General features: G+C 42.0%; 1 protein-coding gene across 4 annotated transcripts in view; it reads right to left on the bottom strand.

Annotated features, from left to right (window-relative positions):
- Window positions 1–20,135, bottom strand: part of phf21b (PHD finger protein 21B) — an 87,987-nt gene that overhangs the window by 28,858 nt on the left and 38,994 nt on the right. For all 4 annotated transcript variants that reach the window (XM_005734158.1, XM_005734156.1, XM_005734157.1 and 1 more), the window contains exon 2: window positions 15,097–15,141. In XM_005734158.1, the coding sequence (XP_005734215.1) occupies window positions 15,097–15,141 (45 nt within the window). The remainder of the gene's footprint in view (window positions 1–15,096; window positions 15,142–20,135) is intronic.

The raw sequence follows: 20,135 nt of genomic DNA, 5'->3' as shown, positions 1-20,135 counted from the left end.
AGCTTCGTTACAGAGAAAGACAAAAGTGTTTACTCGGTAAATGGACTCAAAGACACAAACTTTAATTACACAAACAGAAACGGTGACAATACCTCTTCAATCGATCAGCAGCAGCGGCTCTAATCACTGTTTCTGCTGCCTTCGGCTCTTTGATTTCTCTCTTCTTCTTTTTTTTACTCAGGAGAGAAAAAACAGGAAATCACAGCAGCAGCTCCAAACTCTGATTTGTTTATCATCTCAATTAACTTTTCAGCAAAAGTGCCCAGAAGATATTTCACCGACTGAATGCCAACGCAGAGACAGAACTGAGCCGAGCCCGCTGAGAGTCTCCGCCGCCCTCACCAAGATTTCAATCGCCCATCTCTGCTAATTGGGTTTTTCAGAAGTGACGGAGCCGCTCGCATGAATGGAAGATCATAAAAATGGGACTTCTTTTTAATGTGATTTGCCGAAACGTGATCGAAGCTGTTGTGACGCTGCCCGCTGTTCTCGCTGCGGCGCCTCTCCATGAAAAGTAAACGATCAAACCTCACCCCTCCTGCTCTTATTACCACTTAAATCAGCTCCTGTGACTTCACGCTGAAGGGAGGTTTCTCTCTTTGTTTCAATCCTGCAGCATCACACAGAAATGTTGCTATAGAGACGTGTCACTCCATCACAGCAGGAGGTCCGAGATGTAAATGGAAACAAGAGGAACGCAAAACAACTCAAGAAGAAGAAGCTTGATTTGACTCAGACATCTCGGGGTTTGAAAAAGACATAAAGTTCAGCCTTTTTTTTTTTCAATAAAAGCTCATTTTGTGCCAGAGAGCTGAGAACTCAAAGGCCCAACAGGCGAGCTTTTATTCTGAAGGGAAATCTGGGCTTCCTGCATAATAGATCTAGGAGCAGGCCTGAAACTGGGCTCCTGCATCTGCGTATAAACCGCAGTAACACACAGGCCTGTTTTGGAACTGGTTTCCCTCGGCTTTTGGAAACATGTTGACACCAACATTCAGGCCTGTCTGCGAGCCAAAACAACAACATAAAGCAATAAAGGCCATCAGCTGTAAGCTCATTAATGTGCTGTTGTAATGTAAGCAGGTAAGCACAGGTGTTCTCTCTGAGCGCCGTCTTTTGCCTGGATTTGTTCGTGCGTGTCACACAGGTGCCTTTAAAAAAAGCGGAGCTCCTGTGTGTAATGAGCCAGTGTCTGTACAAACAGTTAGAACTGGATTATTAAAACTATTAAAACCTAAAAATGTCAAATCTTTTCTGTTTTCTCCTGTACAGTCCAGATCTTTTAATTTCACAAAGAAAGATGAATTAAATGAACACCACCTCCCAGAAACATGAATCCTGTGGGAACAGAGGCCTCAGAGCTTCTCAGAAAATGTTCACCTGTGAAAACCGAGTGTCTTTAATCTCCCGTCCTCGTCCCTCAGCGTTTATTGGAGGCCAAACAAAATCACAGGCTGAAGCAGAAACGATCTGAACGTCATTGAGAAGAAATGTGGCTCGGGGTCGTCGCTTTAATGAAGACATTTATTTGCCAACCGAACAGCTCGCACCTTCAGCGAGAGCTGAGAATATTGACCAGCGGCGGCAACCGGCACATAGCTCTGAAAGGTCAAACTCTATATTAAAAAATGAAGAGCCGGAGAGAAATTATAGAGCCACTGCTGCGTCCACCGATCATCTCAGCTCTGCTCTCCTAATCGCAGATAATAAGAGGATGAAAAATGGCAGAAAGAGCAGCAGCAGACGTTATTGGTGCTGATTAAATGGCCAGTTAGTGGCTGAATGAGCAGGTTGGGCTGGAGCTCGGCCGTGTTCACGCTGAGGAGTTAAAAATCTAATCTTTTCTCAACATGATTTGGGCTGTTTGGAAGAGCAGCTGAGGAAAAATGAAGACTAGCCTGAAAAGTCACCAAGGAAAACTACACTGATGGAAGCTGCCTCCCCTAAAAGACTTCAGACATAAAGTGGAATAAAAGCAACAATGTTCCCAGCAACTACTGTACTAGTTGTTTAGTCAAGATTTAAAAAGAAGAGCTCAAACTACTCGAGTAGTGGAAAAACACCAAGGAAAAAGAAAAACACTCAAAGCTGACTAATGAACAAGGTTAAACACTCCTGACACACCTCAGTGATCAGGTCACGTTTTAAATGTCACTGGACGTGGTGATAACGTGGTCATCAAACAGCCACCAAACACCAGCAGTTATTTTATTATTTATTCACATTTACTACAACAGAGGGAGGTTTTTAGGATGATTTTCCACTTTTCTGCATCAATTTCCATTGAAAAGCATTTACATCACTTCCTGTTTGTTCTCTGGTTATATAACACGAGTCACACATGTGGATGTTACACAGCTTGATTTTAGGAGGTTAAGTCTCTGAATTATCATCTGAATGCCTGATTTTACTAATCATCCATCGACAGCTGCTTATATTATTAAAATCCCACCAACGTATATTCTTGTTTATACTTTTAAATGTTTCAGGTTTCAGGTGTTTGTGAGGCCAAATTACACATTATTCTTTCTAATCATGATCTTTGTTCCTCTAAAATCCTCAGTATGGAGATCATCAATGTTATTTTGATTTATGTTTGGCCCATTGCATGTGTGATATCCCCCAATATATTTTAATGGATATCCAAGTTTCCCTTCAGAGTGCTGATGTTCTGACCCAGTTCATAGAAAGTCAGTTTCAGTGTTTTGGCTCTCAGCTGATGCAGAAGAGAGAGAAGGAAAGAGGGTGAAAATGAAGTCATTTCAGACCACGATTTAGTCATTTGATGCCACAAATTATTAATCTGAAGGAACGAATCAGGTCATTTCAGGGTAAGAGCTGCTAAATTAAAGGCAGTGAAAGTTCTTTAAAGCCACTGATTTGAAATTTGAAGGTGCAGATGATTTATTTAAAGAACTGATTTATGAAGTGCGGAGCTCTGCTGTTGTCAGAGAAAACAGACTTTATTCAAAGTCATAAATGCTGAAGTGGTCACTCCTGAGCACTGATTATTCTTTATTTCACACTGCCACTGTCATCAGAAAAACTGATAATGGGACTGACCAGAAAAAAAATATCTGATCGAATCACAAATCTTTTATATAGTTTTTGTAAAAGGTAAAAAAAAAAATTTTTTTACCTAGGGTTCTTTCCTGATGGAAACTTAAAAAGTTGTGTTATTCTTCCTGCTATGAGCTGTCCCCGCTCACATACGGCCTCAGAAACAGATACTTTATTAATTCAGCCTGTGCTTGGCACTGTGGTGAGGAGATGAGAGCACTAGACCAGGACCAGAGGGAGTCTGAGGGAGTCCAACTGGCCTGTGGGAAGCTTTAGTGCCAGGGTCGGCGCCCCGCGCTCGCTGCTGAGAAAACAACCGTTTAACATGTTGGATTAGACGGGATTAAGGACATCTGTTGAGCAAAATGAGGAGCTTCTGTTGGTTTTATCTCTCCTGCTGTGATGGCACAGAACAGACCGAGAGTTGGAGAAATTAAAAGTCAAACTCTGGAAGTCACCTGGAGGAAAATATGACAACTGAAGACGAATCCGCTACTCTGGAGCTTCTTTAAGCTTTGTGAGCTCGTACACTTCAAATTCTCAGTATTTCATAGTATTGTAGTTGTGACTTGCAGAACTGACTTTAACTACTAAGACAAAACGAGTTTAGAAACTATCCAAAAAGCATCCATAATGTACAACCTGGAGCACCAAAAACATCAGTATCCACCCATTATTTCAGACTCAACACAGAATTAAGATACTAGAGTGATTGCTAATAAGGTTTCAGTTAGTTTGATCAAAACAGAATTTATTCTTTCTGAGGTCTGCTCCATCACATTACCATTACAGACAGCTTTAAGGTGACTTTGATCTTTTTTTTTTTTTTTTTTAAATGGAAAACTGATAAAATGTTTGGTTTAGGTTTATTTATTTGAAATGCTTAAAACTGTTAATAAAAAGTTTTCTGACTTTTTATTAAAAGGTTAATTTAATTTGTGAAAGGTTTTCTGAATGAACCATGTTTTTAAACCTTACTATTCAGCCTGTTCTAAAACCACAAATTCTCTATTATGTTATACTTCAGACACTTTGGCTGATGGATCCTCATGTTTGTTTTGGCACAGACTTTATGCCGGATGTCCTTCCAATCCAGGTTTGTTACTGGCACTGATGAGATTTACATTTTGTTTCTTAGATGTAATACCGCTGCTGTTTGCAGTGAATTCCAACAGCTGATTTTTTTTTAAGATATAAATGCACCTATACGAGGAAAAATAAAAATATGTTCACTGAAGCTTTCAGTTCACAAGTTGCACTTCTCTTTATGCTGATGATCTGCTTTTATTTTCAGTTGTTGTTGGTTTGTACGATTACATAAAAACTAATGAGATAAAAGTTGGAGATTTTGAGCCTGTGAAAGGGAAGAAACCATTATATTTTGTTGTGGATCCAAACTGCTTGGAAAAAAGCTTTTTTATCATTGGCTTGGCTGCGGATCACATAGAGAAGAATGGACGACTGGCTTTGGCGGAGCTCTTTGGTGTCTGGTGCCTTTCTAGATTGTGTTTATAAATGTGTGCCAGATATTTATTGGACGTACATTTGGATAGCAATCACGTTTAGAAATGTGATGTATTCTCAGATATCCTTGCACTGCTTAATTTTACTCAGAGCCTGAAAAGTGTTCACCTTTGTCACATCCTTGTGGTCCTTTTTTGATGATTGTTTTAGTGTTTAAAAAAAAAATTCCATTTGCTTAGAAAAAAATGTCAAATTGTTCTCATAGGCAGGTCAGGTGATCCATGCAAAGCAGAGAAGTGACTGTCCTATATTGTTTGAATGACAAAAAGAAAAGTAGATGTTCTACCTTTGATTACATTATCTGTTGTTACTTTCATATTTTTAGTGTTTAGAGAGAGTAAAGTGAATAATGATGAATGCCATCCCATAAAACCAGCGGACAGTTTGAAAACTGCAACAAAACAGCAGCTGTCAGGCTGTGAGGCTTCCAGAAACACCAAAAGCTGCAAATTCAACACTGGATTTTTGTTTTTCAGCGCTTTCATTGATTCTTTCACTTTCTGCAGCTCCCTGTCCACACAGCTCTGTCTGATCAATACTCACAGTTGTCATTTTGAATTATTGATCCGCACACTTCACAATGTTAAGCTGAAGGCATTTATAGTCGACTAATGTTTTCATCTATCAGTGAAACAGCTCTGAACATCGCCGTGAATAAACGCAATGCTTCAGCAACAGGACAGCATTCACAACTGTTTTCATTATCGATCAGTTTACCGGTCACTTCTCAGGTCATCTATATATCAACTGATCTTAAAATGTCACAGATTAGTGCGAAAGGCCAAATCTGGTTTCGCTAAAGCTGGCGATGATTCGCTAATCAATCAACATGTGTTTGTTTATTACTTGTCTCATCAATTAAAAGTGCTTGACAAACCGCTGACGAGCTCATAATCAGACCAGCATCCAAATGTAAAAAGCAAAACTAGCTGGGAAGGAATAAAGACAATAATAAATCATAAATAAACAAAATTAAAAGTAGAAACCAAGAATTTAAACCCTGAAAATATTCATCTTACTTTTAAATTTGCAGAAAAACTGTTTGGACCAATCAACCCGTTGTTGGACTATTTTTATGAAACCGCAGCAAAAATGTGTCATCTGGGATCCTACATAATAAACTGACAATAAAAAGAAATATAAGCAGCAGTTCTGCTCTGATACAGTCAGTCAGTAATGTTATCAAAGTTTAATAACAGGCATGTCTGCTAGAGAAAGATGCATTCAGCAGGACACTGCTTCACAAATAGTTAATACTCATGTTGGAATAGCATAAGTTGACATTAGCAGGACATGACTGACATACATGAAAAATCACAAGAGTTGTGAACAGAGTTAAGTTTAGGGATATTTTTACAGACATCAACACCAAGACTGTAAGCAGGTGCTGAGAACCTCAGAAATTCATCATCAGTGAAAACAGAGTTTCTTAAACTCGGAAAACACGATTAAATATGAAGATATTTTATTTGTGTTCAAACTTTTTTACAGCCCGGCCCGTCTTCTCTTCTGAATGAAAGTCAAAGCATATCCACATCTACCTCTGCATCTTCCAGCAGAAGTGTTAAAATAACTTTTAGAAAAGTGCTGAAATATTCCTTTGTTTAATATGATTTTGCATGTGTTGGTTTTCCTTTCCTGACTATAAATGCCATCTACGTGCTGAGACTGCGTGGACCAGACTAATCACGTTCATTTATTTCAGCTGAAGCTTTTTAAATGAAATTATCGTAAACGTAAGAATGCGCTCAGGCCAAGTTTTCTGAGCAGCCTCTTCAGCTCATCGGTGATGGAGCAATGGGGGAGAGTAAGGGGAGGACAGCTGGCTTTCCCAGCAAAGAGGAGGAGGAGGGGTGAGGCTAGAGGGTGTTGGTTGTCTGAGGCGAGGGAGGAGGGGCAAACTGGAGGCCAGCAGATGGACTCCTGCAAACAATAGAGGCAGACAGATGCAGCCACAAAGAGCAGCAAGCACACAGAGACACACTTCACAAAAAGCTGAGACGAAGCCTCAGCTCGACAAACCAAAAGACTCTGGAGGAGCAGCACTGCTCACAGCCACCAGGGACACACACATAAAAAAAACCCAAAGTTTATTCTAAAACTATGAAGTCACTCGTTTTTGTTCCTGATGAGATGGAAAAAGGTTTAAAAAAAAAAAAAGTGGGCACAAACTGTGAAACTCTTTTTTTAACTTTGCAATCTGAAGGACTCTGGCTCCTTTTTGGGAACATGGAAATTTTTATTTTCCACAGAAAAAGATCTAACCATCATGACCATTATACAGATCTAACATAACCACTTTTTGGATTTTTACATTTTCCAAAAGGGGTTTTTTAGCACTACAGTGTAGTCTGATAAGAAAACACTGGAACGTGACAACAAGTGCAAATACAAGAAGCCCTCTTTAAGAGAAGCATAAGCTTCCAGACCTCAGCATCAGTTTAGATCACATCACCAGAGGACAGAGAAAAACGTCTATGATGCTGCAAACCAGTGCTTAAAACTAGACTAAAACCAGTCCAGGACTGGAATCAAATCAGCTCAAATTCAGTACCAAACTCAAATCTGTACAAATCAAAGTTTTAAACAAGGCCATAACCAGCACAAACCCTGCCCCTGAAACACACTAACAACCTGCAATAAAAAGAAGCCACTAACAGAGCCCTAAACCAGAGTGAAACCACTCCACAACCCAATCCATCAAAACCAACCCTAAAAACATTTTTGAACACATCACATCAAAAACACTGGAGTTATACTGTAAACATTACAGGAAATCATAAAAAAAAGTGCAAAAAAGACTGAAATCACAATTAAGATCATTATGAAAAAAAAGATCTGACAGAGTGGAAACTTGTGATAGGGATTAGTACAAAAACACAATAAAAGTTTTTACTTAAATGTCTTGATAAAGTTTTACGGCCAGAGCTGCCACAAACCTGCAGCTTTGTGATTTTTCCAGAAATGTGGGTCATCAGAGAGGAGAAAAGATGTTAACACTCTAGCCCTGAAATGCACACACTTCTTCCTGTGCATTCACTCAAAGGTCTGGATGAAGTGCCCTGTGTAAACGGAGTGCTGTAATATCTGAACATCTGCTGTTAACAGACTCTCAGTGCATCTCTGCAGACATCTGAGAACTTCCTGCAGTCGCCAAGGGGGCTCCGAGGGGACAAAGGGAAGGACGGGCTTCTCTCTTTGTCCCCCACCGCCCTGCAGAAACAGAGAGGAAACATCCTAACACAGTCCGCCATGCATGGGAGGGGCCTGGGTGATGCTTATGAGGGGGGTGACGGGAGTGCACTGCATCAGTCCCTGCTGTGATGTGAAGTGCACACTAACAACTGGATCTATGTTTGCTCTCAGCTTTCTTTCCACATTCTGTTTTACTCTGGTTCATCTGCTCCATCGAGCACCAGGACATAACTCAGGAGATCCAGAACCTGCATCAGGTTTACGCCCAAAACACCCCATCCTTACAGAAGCATCTGTCTATGAGTCTGTTCCTTTATAGATGGGATTTAAACCAGCGACTAACACCAATTAAACCAGTCCAAAACCAGCCAAAAATAGACTAAAACCAGATCCTAACTCGGACTGAAACTAGTCCAGACTCATCAGTTGTTATGGATTCCAGTTGGATGTTTTGAGCCCAGCACAAAGAGTAATTCTCCACTTAGTTCATTGAAAAAGAAAAAACTTTGAAAACAGCGACTTGAGGGTTTCGCCATGTAAATATGCATTTATGCAGCTCACCTCGGTCTTTGTTCATTTAACCACATCTTACAGCTAAGACCTGGAGCCAGTGACGCCCGACTGAGCGCGCTCTGTGCCAGCACGTGCTCAGGACAGATATGAGGACAGTTGCTCGGAGTGCGGGGTTGATGTAAATGTAGCGTTGTGTCCGAGCAGCGACAGCGGTAAACCAAACGCTGGGGGCAGCCTCGGCGTACGGTGTGTAATTAAACTCAGTGACAGAGGAGCAGAGATGAAGGCTGGACGAAAAGAGGAAGACCTCGTTACCCACTCAGCCGTGAAGAGGCACCTCCTCCTTCCTGTGCACCTGACAGGTGTTTCTCTGGTGGTTTATCTTTGTTCACAAAATCACCTTTAAGCAACTTAGCTTCAGAGCCAAAAGTATGCGTTTCAGTGGTGTGTGAGGCTCTCAGCCTTTGACCAGATGTTGAGCCTCTGTTGACTGCCTTTCAAACACCCACACATGAGCGCGTTCATCATTGTAGAGGCACAAGTTATTAGTTAGAGATGTTTTCTGATTCAGACAGAAATAAACTAACTATTCCTCCAAACCACAGACAACCACGGACTTGTTACTGCCTGTTATTTAGCTGTGGTAGAACATCAACTGTCAGAGAACAAATGCCATTACATATATAAGCTGGTGTACTTCTAATGAAAATCCTGCTGGTTTTTAAAATAAAATGTTTCTGTCTACAGACAATGGTGAAAAGCTTTTATTTTGAAAAGATATACAAACTATTGAGTCAGACAAACCAAGTGATTTAGTAACTTCCAAGCAGGAGAAGATAAACATACTAAAATACTATCATCTGCAGAAGACATAAGAAAAGGTCAGACAAACAGCCAAAATAAAGAAAGGTCAAAGGTCACTACAAGACCAAACAGAGTTCAGTTTAAACCAGTCAAAACCAAGAAGAGAGCGCTAAGCTACAGCAAAGCAGCTGTTCTTTTAAATGTACTCTAAGAAGTTTTAGTAGTACAGGAAAAACTAGTTAAGAGTACATGACAGATGTTTACTTTGATTACACAGACATGTAGGAGTAAGTCCTGCATAAGAGATATTGATTTGTAAATACCAGATATTATTATATAATGTTACACTACAGTTTATTTCCCTTTCTCTGGACAACACTGGCTTTAAAGATGTAACACATTTTGGTGTTGACTTAAAAGAAAGGCAGACGTGAAAAGGTCAAAGGTCAAATGTGACTCTAACCTATTATTATATGCAATTCTCTATATGCCCATGTGTTGTCAGTACAAACATTAAAAACACTTTTAAACAGTTCTATGTAGCTTTGTTATCACCTTCACCTTCAGATAAATCTATTGACCTTGAGGGAGAGGTCAGAGGTCAAATGTGACACATTATTTTAACTCTTTACTTACTCTTCATTTTACTCTACCTACTATATGATGATAACACACACCACACATGTAAGAATCAGTTATAAATATAAGTCAGAATTCCTTGTGGAGGTCATAAAGCCTTCAAGCTGTTTTACAGGTTACCGCTTGTAAAAGGCAAATATGACATCACTTGAGCAGTTTGAATGAAGCCCACTGGCTGACCACTGGCCACTGTGTGCGAGTTCTGTAGTACCCGATGAAGGATGGTCGCCACGGCGAGGCGAGGCGACTGTCTGTAAAACTAAGTCCAAAAGCAAATCACCCCTACAGTCGATGGAAGCTAACCTCACTGAGGCTCCAAAAAAGGTGACTCGACAGTAGGGCTGCCACAAACGATTATTTTGATAGTCGACTTGCACCGATTATTTTTGCGATTAGTCGACTAATCAGATCATCATCCACTGGACGTAAAACGTACAGCTTATTGCACCAGCAGCACCTGCTCTTATATAACTATCATTAGCTTACAGCTTTAAGTGTTTAAGGTGTGTGCTAACTAAAAATAAAGACAAGATGATAGTTTATTAAATTTTAATGAAATTTGCAGATTGTTTCGGTGAAGTTTAATAAACTCCTTGCTATCTAAAATATAACAGGACACCGGAGTTTATTCTCGAGCATCTCACACTTCTGATAATCAGCTGTCTGCTTGACGTTTATTCAGCTGTGTAAAAACTATAACTTTAATCTCAGCCAAACCGATTTACTCAGGAACAAATAAAATACTAAAAAAGGCCAAACAATAACATTTTTTAAGTTATCTAAGTGACTTATATCATGTTTAACCTGAGTAGCGAAAGACGGCGGTGGGTTTGAAAACGATTTGCCGATTTGTTGTCACGGGCTCTAGTGAGCCTTTAACCCCGGCTAGCTATCGAGCTAGTGGGTAACAGACGTCTCTGAAAACATCAGCGTGCTTTTGAAAATATGTGGTGTCTTGATAAACTGAGCAGATATTTGAAGTTTACACAGCTACATTCTCGCCTGAAAATATGTTAAACCTTTATTTTGTGACCCAGAAAAAGTAATAAGAGCAATGTTCCCTCTAATTTTTCATGTGTCTGAGCGAACACACAAACTCCCTGAGCGGTCCCTTGGAGCACTGTGAGCAACATCAGACGTGTGCACTGTGGTCACGCCAGCATCGAATCCATCGAAGTTACATGGTTTATTAAAATAATCAAATTACAGCATTTACATTTATGTTACACTACTTTTAATTAACTGCTTTAGCCCACTTACAATGAAAATGTAAAAAGAAATCTTGTTCATGACCTGTGCAGTATGTTAACACTATTGGAAGTAAAAATAACTTGAACTCCAATTTTGAAAACACAACTTTCTTTTTCTTTTTTTTTCTTTTTATAAAGCTCTGACTTGTATTATGAGTCTGTGGTCTGGGAGAGAGTCCTGTAACTCTCTGTCTGCGAAATACAGTAAATAATGACCAATGTTGGGCAATAATTATATAGTTACTTCTTCAAAAAAGTAACTGAGTTATGCAAACAAAGTTTTTTGCAGCTGTTTACCTAAAAATGCAGCCAAGGCGTTTTTTTAAATAAACGTTTCAAACTATTTACAGAACAATCAGCTGTTCTGCATCAAATTTGAAATTATTTGTGCCACTCCAAAAAGTAATTTCTGTCCACTATGAGATAAAGGAGAACAACAGCCTGATACCTGCAGGCCTGACAACAGGAGATGTATCACTGCTGTAACACCTGTAACATTCAGTAGTCGCCTCATTGTTCTGACACACTCAACAAAACTATTGACTACACTACACACTAACTACACAAGATTTGCGCTAAACGTAGCAAATCTCTCACATCTCAAAACACTGCCGTCACTCCTAAAACTTCCCCCCTCCCTAAACAACTAAATGCCATGTTGCCATATCAATTTTTGGTTGGTTGACATGGTACATTTTTCCACCAATAGGAAAGGGTGGGTCTTTTTGGTTTTGTTTTTCCTCACAGGCTGAGGGCTTTCGAGCGTTTTCCTTATAAAATGCCGTTTTTACCGTTTTATAAACAAGGATAGTGTTCAGGAAGAAAACCAAACATTGCAAATATTTTTATCATAACTCTGGTTTTCGTGGCCTATCAACACAATTTAAAAACTGGTATAAAGTCCACACTTTTTCCGCCAATTGTTCCGTCTGTCCTGCTCACATCTCCAATGGTTGTCCACGTTGTCATTAACGTGGCTTCTCTCCACATCAGCCACGCCCCTTTGCTAGCTAAAACACCGGTGTCGGCACATAAGGATGCTGTCATAGCCTGTCAGCGACGTTGATTAGCTGCTTATATACGAATGTGAATCGCATTATTGGCTGGACTATGGATAAGGTGGCATCGTTCTAATCCCATATGGGAGCAGCCAGTCACTTACTGACTAACACTGCAAAAAATTGATTTTAATTTCAATTCAGGTTTGATTTTTTTTCTGTCCACAGAGACCGTCCCAGCAGTGCGCAATTGTGCACGCGCGCAGTTTAGAGGGAACAGTGAATAAGAGTAATATTAAAACTAACTAGCTGCATTTTATCAGTTCGTCGCACTTCATGTGAAGGATGGCGTCCTCAAGGTGGATCCTCCATGTCTCCGCCTGAATCACCACCTGCTATGAGCAAATTAAATATTGACTCTTCTATTGACTCGCCAATCTAATTTGAAGTGATTGTGGATGAGCAGGAAAAGGGGGGGTTTCAGTGGCTCGGCCGCTTGTTAAAGGCGCCATAATGGGCTGGATGGAGCGAATGATTGAGTCGGAGAGGGAAGTAGTTTAGGCAGATCTGTGAGATGTGATGGAGTCTGCAGAGAGGCTGCAGTGACAGGAAGAGCAGGTCAGAACCAGTTCAGCTGATGGCAGCGGCGTGAGTGGGACAGGTGTGGGGAGAAAATTATGATGGGAGGCCTCAAACTACCTTCCAAAAGTCCTCTGTTCTCTCAGCAGCGAGGAAAAGCTTTCATTCAGAGCCACCGTGTCAACATTTACCCGCCAACCCAAAGCAAATACACAGTCCTGAACACCGTCACAGTCGGAGGGGCAAGAAAAAAGGAAGAAGAAGAAGAAGGAGAGGGGGCTGCCTGCTTTGCCAAGTCCGATAAAAAGCCTCCAATAAGGAACAATCAGAGCTTTCTGGAGAAGGCTCACTTCACCCTTCGGCGCCCAAGCAATTTTACCGAGTGATGTGGCCGAGTGTGGGCATTATATTTTATCAAGAAACGAGCTTTTATCTATTCTAAACACTTTCAATGTTAACTCGAGGTTTTTAATCATTAAATGCACAAAGTTAAAAAAAACAACGACAAAAAAACAACAATATTTTAAAACTGGAGACACGTTTGAGTGAATTCTGTGTTTAACACCAGAGTATATCAATGATCCGGTGCTTCCTTTCAGCAAGCTCCTCACAGTCAGGCTGGTTTTCATCCCCTCTTACCCCAGACTAAATCTGAACAAACACCTAGTTTGAACATTTGGTAGATTTGCTGCAGAAACATCGGAAAATATTTAGATTGTTGAAATATCTAAAAATAAGACGACATCATGATAAATGCGATTAATTACAATGAAATGACAACTTGTAAGGTTGAAAAACAGAAAACTTCGCCTGTCTGCTCACAGCTCACAGCACTGTGAAAGCAAATCATGCTGTACTGTGCAGCACAGTGATACACCAGCAGGGGGCGATATGTGCTGGTTATACATGTATGTGAAACTAGGATTTTATTTTCTAGTATTCAAAGATGGCATTATAAACTGTATAAAAGGATGGCCCAGGTGACAAAGATAATAATAATATAATAATGATGCAAACTTTAAGGTTACAACTTAAAATATTGAGTTACAAAAACATTCTGACTCACTGCTGGAGCTTCTAGTGGCCATTTGAGGAACTGCAGGTTACTGAGCACTGGGAGTTTCTGTTAGCAAGCGTAAGCTGATAACTCCACCCACTTGTCCAAAAATAATAATAAAATGGCAGCCTGTAAGTTAACACTGAAGCTTCAAAATGGAGTCCACATAAGTGGGTGATGTCACGCTGTCTATGACCATCTTTTGTATACAGTCTGTGGTTGAGTGTGCAGATGAAACAGAGACGAGGTCGGAGGCACACGTCCTCGTCTCTGTTTGGAGGGAATTAAGCGAGCGTGGCCTCCCTTGATGCTGGCTGGCTGTTAAACACTGCAGCAGCTCCAGCAGGTCTCCTGAGGATCATTTAACAGCTTCACTCTGAGTCGTATTATGATGTTCAGAATTGATCTCCCTCTCTGGCTGTGTCTAATTATACCTCGGGGAGGTAACAAGGGAAGGTGTTCCACGCTGCACTCTTCATTTATTTGGCTGTGGGAGGACCGAGGGAGCCAATCAGAGTCTTTAACCACAGAAAAAAATAGCTGGAGTAAACTCTGTGTTTGTGTTTCTGCAGAAAGCACAGATTATTTTTTGTGGGCACCCCTTGAGTGAAGGTTTTCAAGAAACTGCTTTAATGACCTTCCACGGTCACCTGTGGCGGTGATTGGACACCGTTCAAATGTGTACGAGTCCTGCAGTAACCATCCAAAGGGGGAAAACGCACATTTACAACCTGTAAAACAAATTCAGCCTCAATTACACACACTGATGCCTCACAACAATTATCCACCCATCACAGGGTTGGCCTTAATTAGGTTTGTTCTCTTTCGTCCGCCTGCTCGCCTCTGAGAGACCAAATAAATGGGAGGGCCTGCAGAAACCGCCGCAACGAGCGGCCAAATCGACTTCCAGCGCGTAATGAATCGCAGCTCTGAAATTAAACTGACGTGTAATGAATCTCCAGCTCTTATTCTCTCCTCCTTTTGTCTCTGCTCTCTGGAAGCATCCTCTCAGCCTGTTCACATTCCTCAGCCATCTCGCTGCCGTCACAAACGCTCAGCATCACCGGCACCGGCGAGCGCAACAAAGGAAACGGTTACGGCTGTGTTTCAGCTCCTGTCGCCTTTTATCAATGGCAGGAAAAATCAACAAAAATCAACAAACTTCAGAGAAAGTTAGGACATCATCCCGGAGACCCTCGGACTCACGTCACAGATCACACCGCCCAATTACACTACACCACAACTTCAAACCAACCACCGCCGACACATCCACATCATCCATGAAGTCAGCTCCACCTGCGGCAGCTCCGGCAATGAAATGTGGCCGAAGCATTTTATTTTCACTGGTTTCTCCTCAGAGGACAAAGATGAGCCGCAGGGTGAAGAAGCAGACTTACAGCAGGAGCAGTGAGAGAGGAGGTGGGAGGAGCTTGTTCAGGTGAATGCACACCTCTAGAGACACCATCATGTGACCTACCTGTCCGTTCTGAAGTTCATTGAGGCCTTTGCACAACGTCTGATTCTGCAAAGAAAAAGGAGAAAGAAACGTGAGTAGAACTATGATTTCATGTCATTTCAAACAACTTTGCAAAGGTCAAAGGTCAGATTATTTTTCACGACTTTACACAAGCACACCTAAGCATCTTGAAGTGATGACAGTAACTTTTATATCTGATGAAGCCACGCTGAATTTAATCTTCATATTGTGAATATTTTCAGCTATCACTTGATAGCTGAAAATACAAGTTGATGCCTTGTAATCGTTTTTACAGCAGTTTTGATCCTGAGGAGCTTCCGAAGCACACGAGATATCGACATGAACCTCTCACAGAACCAGGTCAGAACTTATGTTCCAATAACTGCAGATTAAACCAGCTGTGAGGTTGGTTAACGAGGTTAACTGGGATTTTCTGCAACAAACTGAAGTCATCATCACCCGCTCAATCTCAGAGTGACTCAGACACAGGAAGCAAACACAGACACATCTGTGAAAGTGCAGGAATGCTGGCAGACGGGCGACTGATTTAAAATGGACCAAAAAAATAATAATCAAAACCTCAGTTAGAAATTAAACATTTTTCTGAAAACCACCTTAAAAACATAGACCTGCATCAGAGGATGAAGCTTGGTTCGTTTTTACTATTCATGAACATTTTAGGTGCTGCTAACCGGTTAGCAGCAGGCCCTTCTTGCCTCCTCTTTCCCTACAGGTAGCCTGATCAGGCTGGTGAGAGAGACTCTTCTCACGATCAGAGCACCTCCTCCTCCTCCTGAATCTGACTATCCAATGGGTGTTCTGGGCCCAGGGCCACACACACAGCCCAGGAAATGAAAGAGACAAGCAAATAAAGGAGCAGATTTGATCTTGAATACAATACATGAGTCCATGTTACGTCAGCCTGCCCCCCACCTGCAGGCTGAACCGTCATGTTTCTACTCGATGTGACTGACATGTGCTGATGGACCACGCCTGAAGCTTCACCTCAGACTCAGAGTCAGAGAAACCTACACGAGCTGATAGATGAGGGTCTCACAAACACAAATATTCGGTCGATGAAAAGGACTCACAGACATTTTTCAAACAGAAAAGAAATCAGTTTAAATAAGTGATTTTTTTCTCCACTGAGATTTGTCCCTGCACACAAACTGAGATGCTGCAGAGCGCCGACTCAGAAACTGTAAATGAAATATTGCATAAATCAGTGAAGACGCACTCAGCTGGAAAACACTTGTAATAACATGCAGTAGCTGCAGAGTGAGGTCCTCGAGGTTAATCGAGGAACAAAATGATTTATCGGCGGCTGGTTTTGGTGTCTCTGCTGCAAACTTCCTCCCTCCTCACCCGCCCCGCTCTTTAACAAACACTAACAGCCGCCGGTGAAACCTCAGGAGGACGAAATGCCGTCACAGCTGGGCCGACGCAGTCGGCAGAGGAGGATCTGGGTCTATTTGTCATCTGTAATCTAACGGATAGGTGTAGAAACGTCTGGGGAGCCGAGCGGAAAAACTGAAGCTGCGCACAGGCTTTATTTATTTCTTTACCTCCCCGCAGTAGGCCGGCGTTAGGCTGCCGCGCGGCGAGCGTGTACAGGCGTGTGAGGATAGTCAGATAGATAAATAGAGGCGGATTCATTCTGTATGCATTGCTTTTCACACTGGGGAAATTTACAAGCCGAGCGCTGATAGTTTCCAAATCAGCTGCAGCGAGGACGTCAGAGAGAGAGAGAGAGTACCGCACTGCACAGCCCAACGACCCACCACGTCTGCCTCGTTTACACTTTACAACGCAAACTCATTCACTGCTGCTGCGTCTGAAGCCAGACTCAGTCTGCAGAGGGGTGGTCGCCAAGGGCGACCCTGACCACCACAGCAGCACTAGCGCAGAGCAAGAGGACGGAGCTTCTGCTTGATCTCCACTGTTACTGGGGTTAATGCTACACCACCTAAAATGCTTTCCTCTGTTGACTTGTCAGAGGCACAAAGAGCAGAGAGCAGGTTTGATCAGCTGGTACCACAAATTGCACCTCCTCTGACGTCCAGCAGAGGCTCCAACAGTAAGTCAGTCCCCATAGACTCCCATGTTAAAACTTAAACATGTTTACAGCCTGATAAAGAAAGTGGTTTATCCTTTATCGATAACTGTACCCTTCACAACTGTTTCATACCACACCTGTTTCAATTCTACTATGGCTTAAAGTTTGCCTTATAAGGGGCGTGGCCTATTTGAGTGGCAGGTGGACCTTTGAATGTTGAGTCCAAAAGTCAATGTGTGATGTCACAATGGTTATTATTTTCCATATACAGAACAGTATCATCAGCGTACATGCTGAACGCTGGCTCTCCTATTAAAGCTGCAAAGGTGACTTCATGGTGGCTTCACCCATCTTTATTATGCATCAAGACAGTCTAGTTCATTCAAAACATGGCGCGCCCACAAACACCAGAGATAACCACACATTATCTGCAACAAAACCAGACACGGATGGTTCACTTGTGTTATATTTTTCATATTGTCCATCATCTCAGGGTGTTCACAAGGTCCTGTGTGAACTGACGTTTACCTGCAGAGATACTTCTGACAATAGTATTTCTAAAACACACCGCTGTGGAGTAACTTTGGAAGAAAACAAAGCGTAAAAAACTAAACAGCAGTGTTGTTTGGAGGGCTGGTGAAGTCAGGCTTGCTGTCTTATAATAGTGTGCTACCTGGTGGCTAGCTACAGAGCTGTGGTTAGGCTAAAATGAACACATTAGGACAAGGAGACAGAGGTTGAGGGTCTATGTTGAGGGTCCTGAACGGCAGAGACAAACACCATCACATGGCGCTGAAAATGGAAACTTCAGCACAGAGAACCTCTGACCTCATCCACAGCAGGGGGTCAATAATTAATCTGCTGCTGTGTTCTTGATCCTCAGCTTCATATCCACATGAAGTCAGCTGAGAACGCCAGGACACTGTGAGCCCACTGGCTGTAGATACACTGAGAGTTTTTACAAACTTGACACATAAACATATGAAGAGCGCATAAAAAGCTGAAGAGACTGCTCTAAAAACCAAGGGAGAAAGAACTGCAGCACTTTAAAAAGATAAGAGCTTCATCCAGCGCAGGAGATGCTCAGAAACACGATCGAGACCATCCCCCAAAAATATGAACAAGCAGCACAAACTGCAAAGCTGCAGTTTCTCCATGAAAGGCCAAAAAACAAAATACTATGAAAATGCTGTGTGTGTGTGTGTGTGTGTGTGTGTGTGTGTGTGTGTGTGTGTGTGTGTGTGTGTGTGTGCTCACACACTAATATTTGGTTTGCAGGCTCATTCAGAAGACCCGCTGAATCTGAATGGCTGTTTTCTTCCCTCCTCCCCCCGAATGCAACAAAATGAAAACAAATGGCACCCCCTCCTCCCCTCCTCCTCACCCCCCATATTTACAGCCAGAGCATCTGTTCAAAATGCACACAAACACAGCCGGCTCTGCTTTCCTGTTAGCGTTTGGAGGCTTTCTGGGGAGAGCATTAGCGCTGTTTGGCTAACTGTGACAGGCTTCATCTCTCAAAGCCGCCGCCGCAAAGCCTCGTGGGAAATGATGGCCACCTGTCCCGCTGCCTTATCGTCTTCTTCCCAGCGCCCTGCTGTCCAGTTCAGTCCAAAACCCAAAATCACAAATAACCCAGAGGGCAACACGATGCCTGAATCATCACTGAATAAATGCTGGTCATGCTAAAATAAGACTGATTTAACGTTGTCATGGTTATCGGGTACCCGGTGACAACAATGATGTTAAAGTTGGTGGTTTAAAGGTGAGATGCACGAGGTAGCGCTGCTCTAGTGATGCTGGCTTTAATTTCTCACGCGGACAAATGCAGCTGGTTTACAATGTATGAAGTTATACAGCTGTGACTGTTTCAATGGCCATGATTAAATGACTCTATACTAGTAGTGACATTTAAAGTATCTTAACATAACCGATACCTTTAGGTTCTAAAAGTGTTACAAACAGGTAAAAAAGAGGTTCTATTTAACCAAACAGTACGTTTAGGGGTGCTTAATGAACTGGTTGATGTTAGCAGGTTCCAGATCAGGCAAAGTGAGGCCTTGATAGCGATACAAAACTAACTTTAATTTAATGAAGCAAATAAACTTGTTTTTAAACTGATGTAAAACAGTCTGTACATGTTAGTCTCAGTGAAATTAAAACCAGAAACTTCAAAAGAAAGAAAAAGTATAAAATGTTCAAGTCCACAGATAAAATTAAATTCTGAGCTTTTTGTTGACTGGGGGAGAAAAAAAAAAAAAACAACACACACACTGATCTTCATGGAACGGCGGAATGAGCCCACAAATCTCTGAAGCTGATTTTGTAAAAAAGCAGACCTGGAGATGTTCCTCACGTTCGGAGTGCAGCAGGCCCGGGCAGGCGAGCCCGAAGATGGATTCACGATGCTGACTGAGGTGTTGGAGAGGCCAATCAGAGGAGACAGTAGGTAACTATCTGAGGACTAGAGGAGGTGTGAGGAGGCTGGGGCTCAGAGACGAGGAGGAGGTGATGAAGGGGGCCCTGTCCCTGGAGCAGCTGACTGCAGCATGAAGCTGAAACATGCTCCGACATGCCGGTGTTCAATTAGCGGCGTGGCTTTCGTATGTTCGCAGCTCCAGCAGGAGAAAGAGCCACTTAGTTACAGAAAATGACTGCTGGAGCTTCAGTGAGGACGCCTGTGGACACAGTTTCTACATGTTAATTAATCGAAGCTCCTGGAAGCTCCATTTGCCAGCTGCTCTGACAAGTTTTAGAGAAATCAGATTTTATATTTACAGCAGTGCTGGGAGGAAAGCAGCAAGGCCCTCCAAGCTGTGACTAACCAGTAAAGCCCATTATTTACTAGTTTTACAGGTTATAAATACACAAAATCAGAGTTCTTTTATATCAGCCGACATTCCCAGTACAACCTCTCACAGCTGAAAAACAGTCATGGCATTGCCTTCACTTTCCTAATAGGCACATTAATCTCACCCCTGGG

This window comes from Pundamilia nyererei, unplaced genomic scaffold (assembly GCF_000239375.1).
Source record: "Pundamilia nyererei isolate P.nyererei 1_Seehausen unplaced genomic scaffold, PunNye1.0 scaffold00057, whole genome shotgun sequence".
NCBI classification, from domain to species: Eukaryota; Metazoa; Chordata; class Actinopteri; order Cichliformes; family Cichlidae; genus Pundamilia; species Pundamilia nyererei.
The sequence above is the reverse complement of the archived record's forward strand: the minus strand, read 5'-3'. Positions and strand labels throughout refer to the sequence as shown.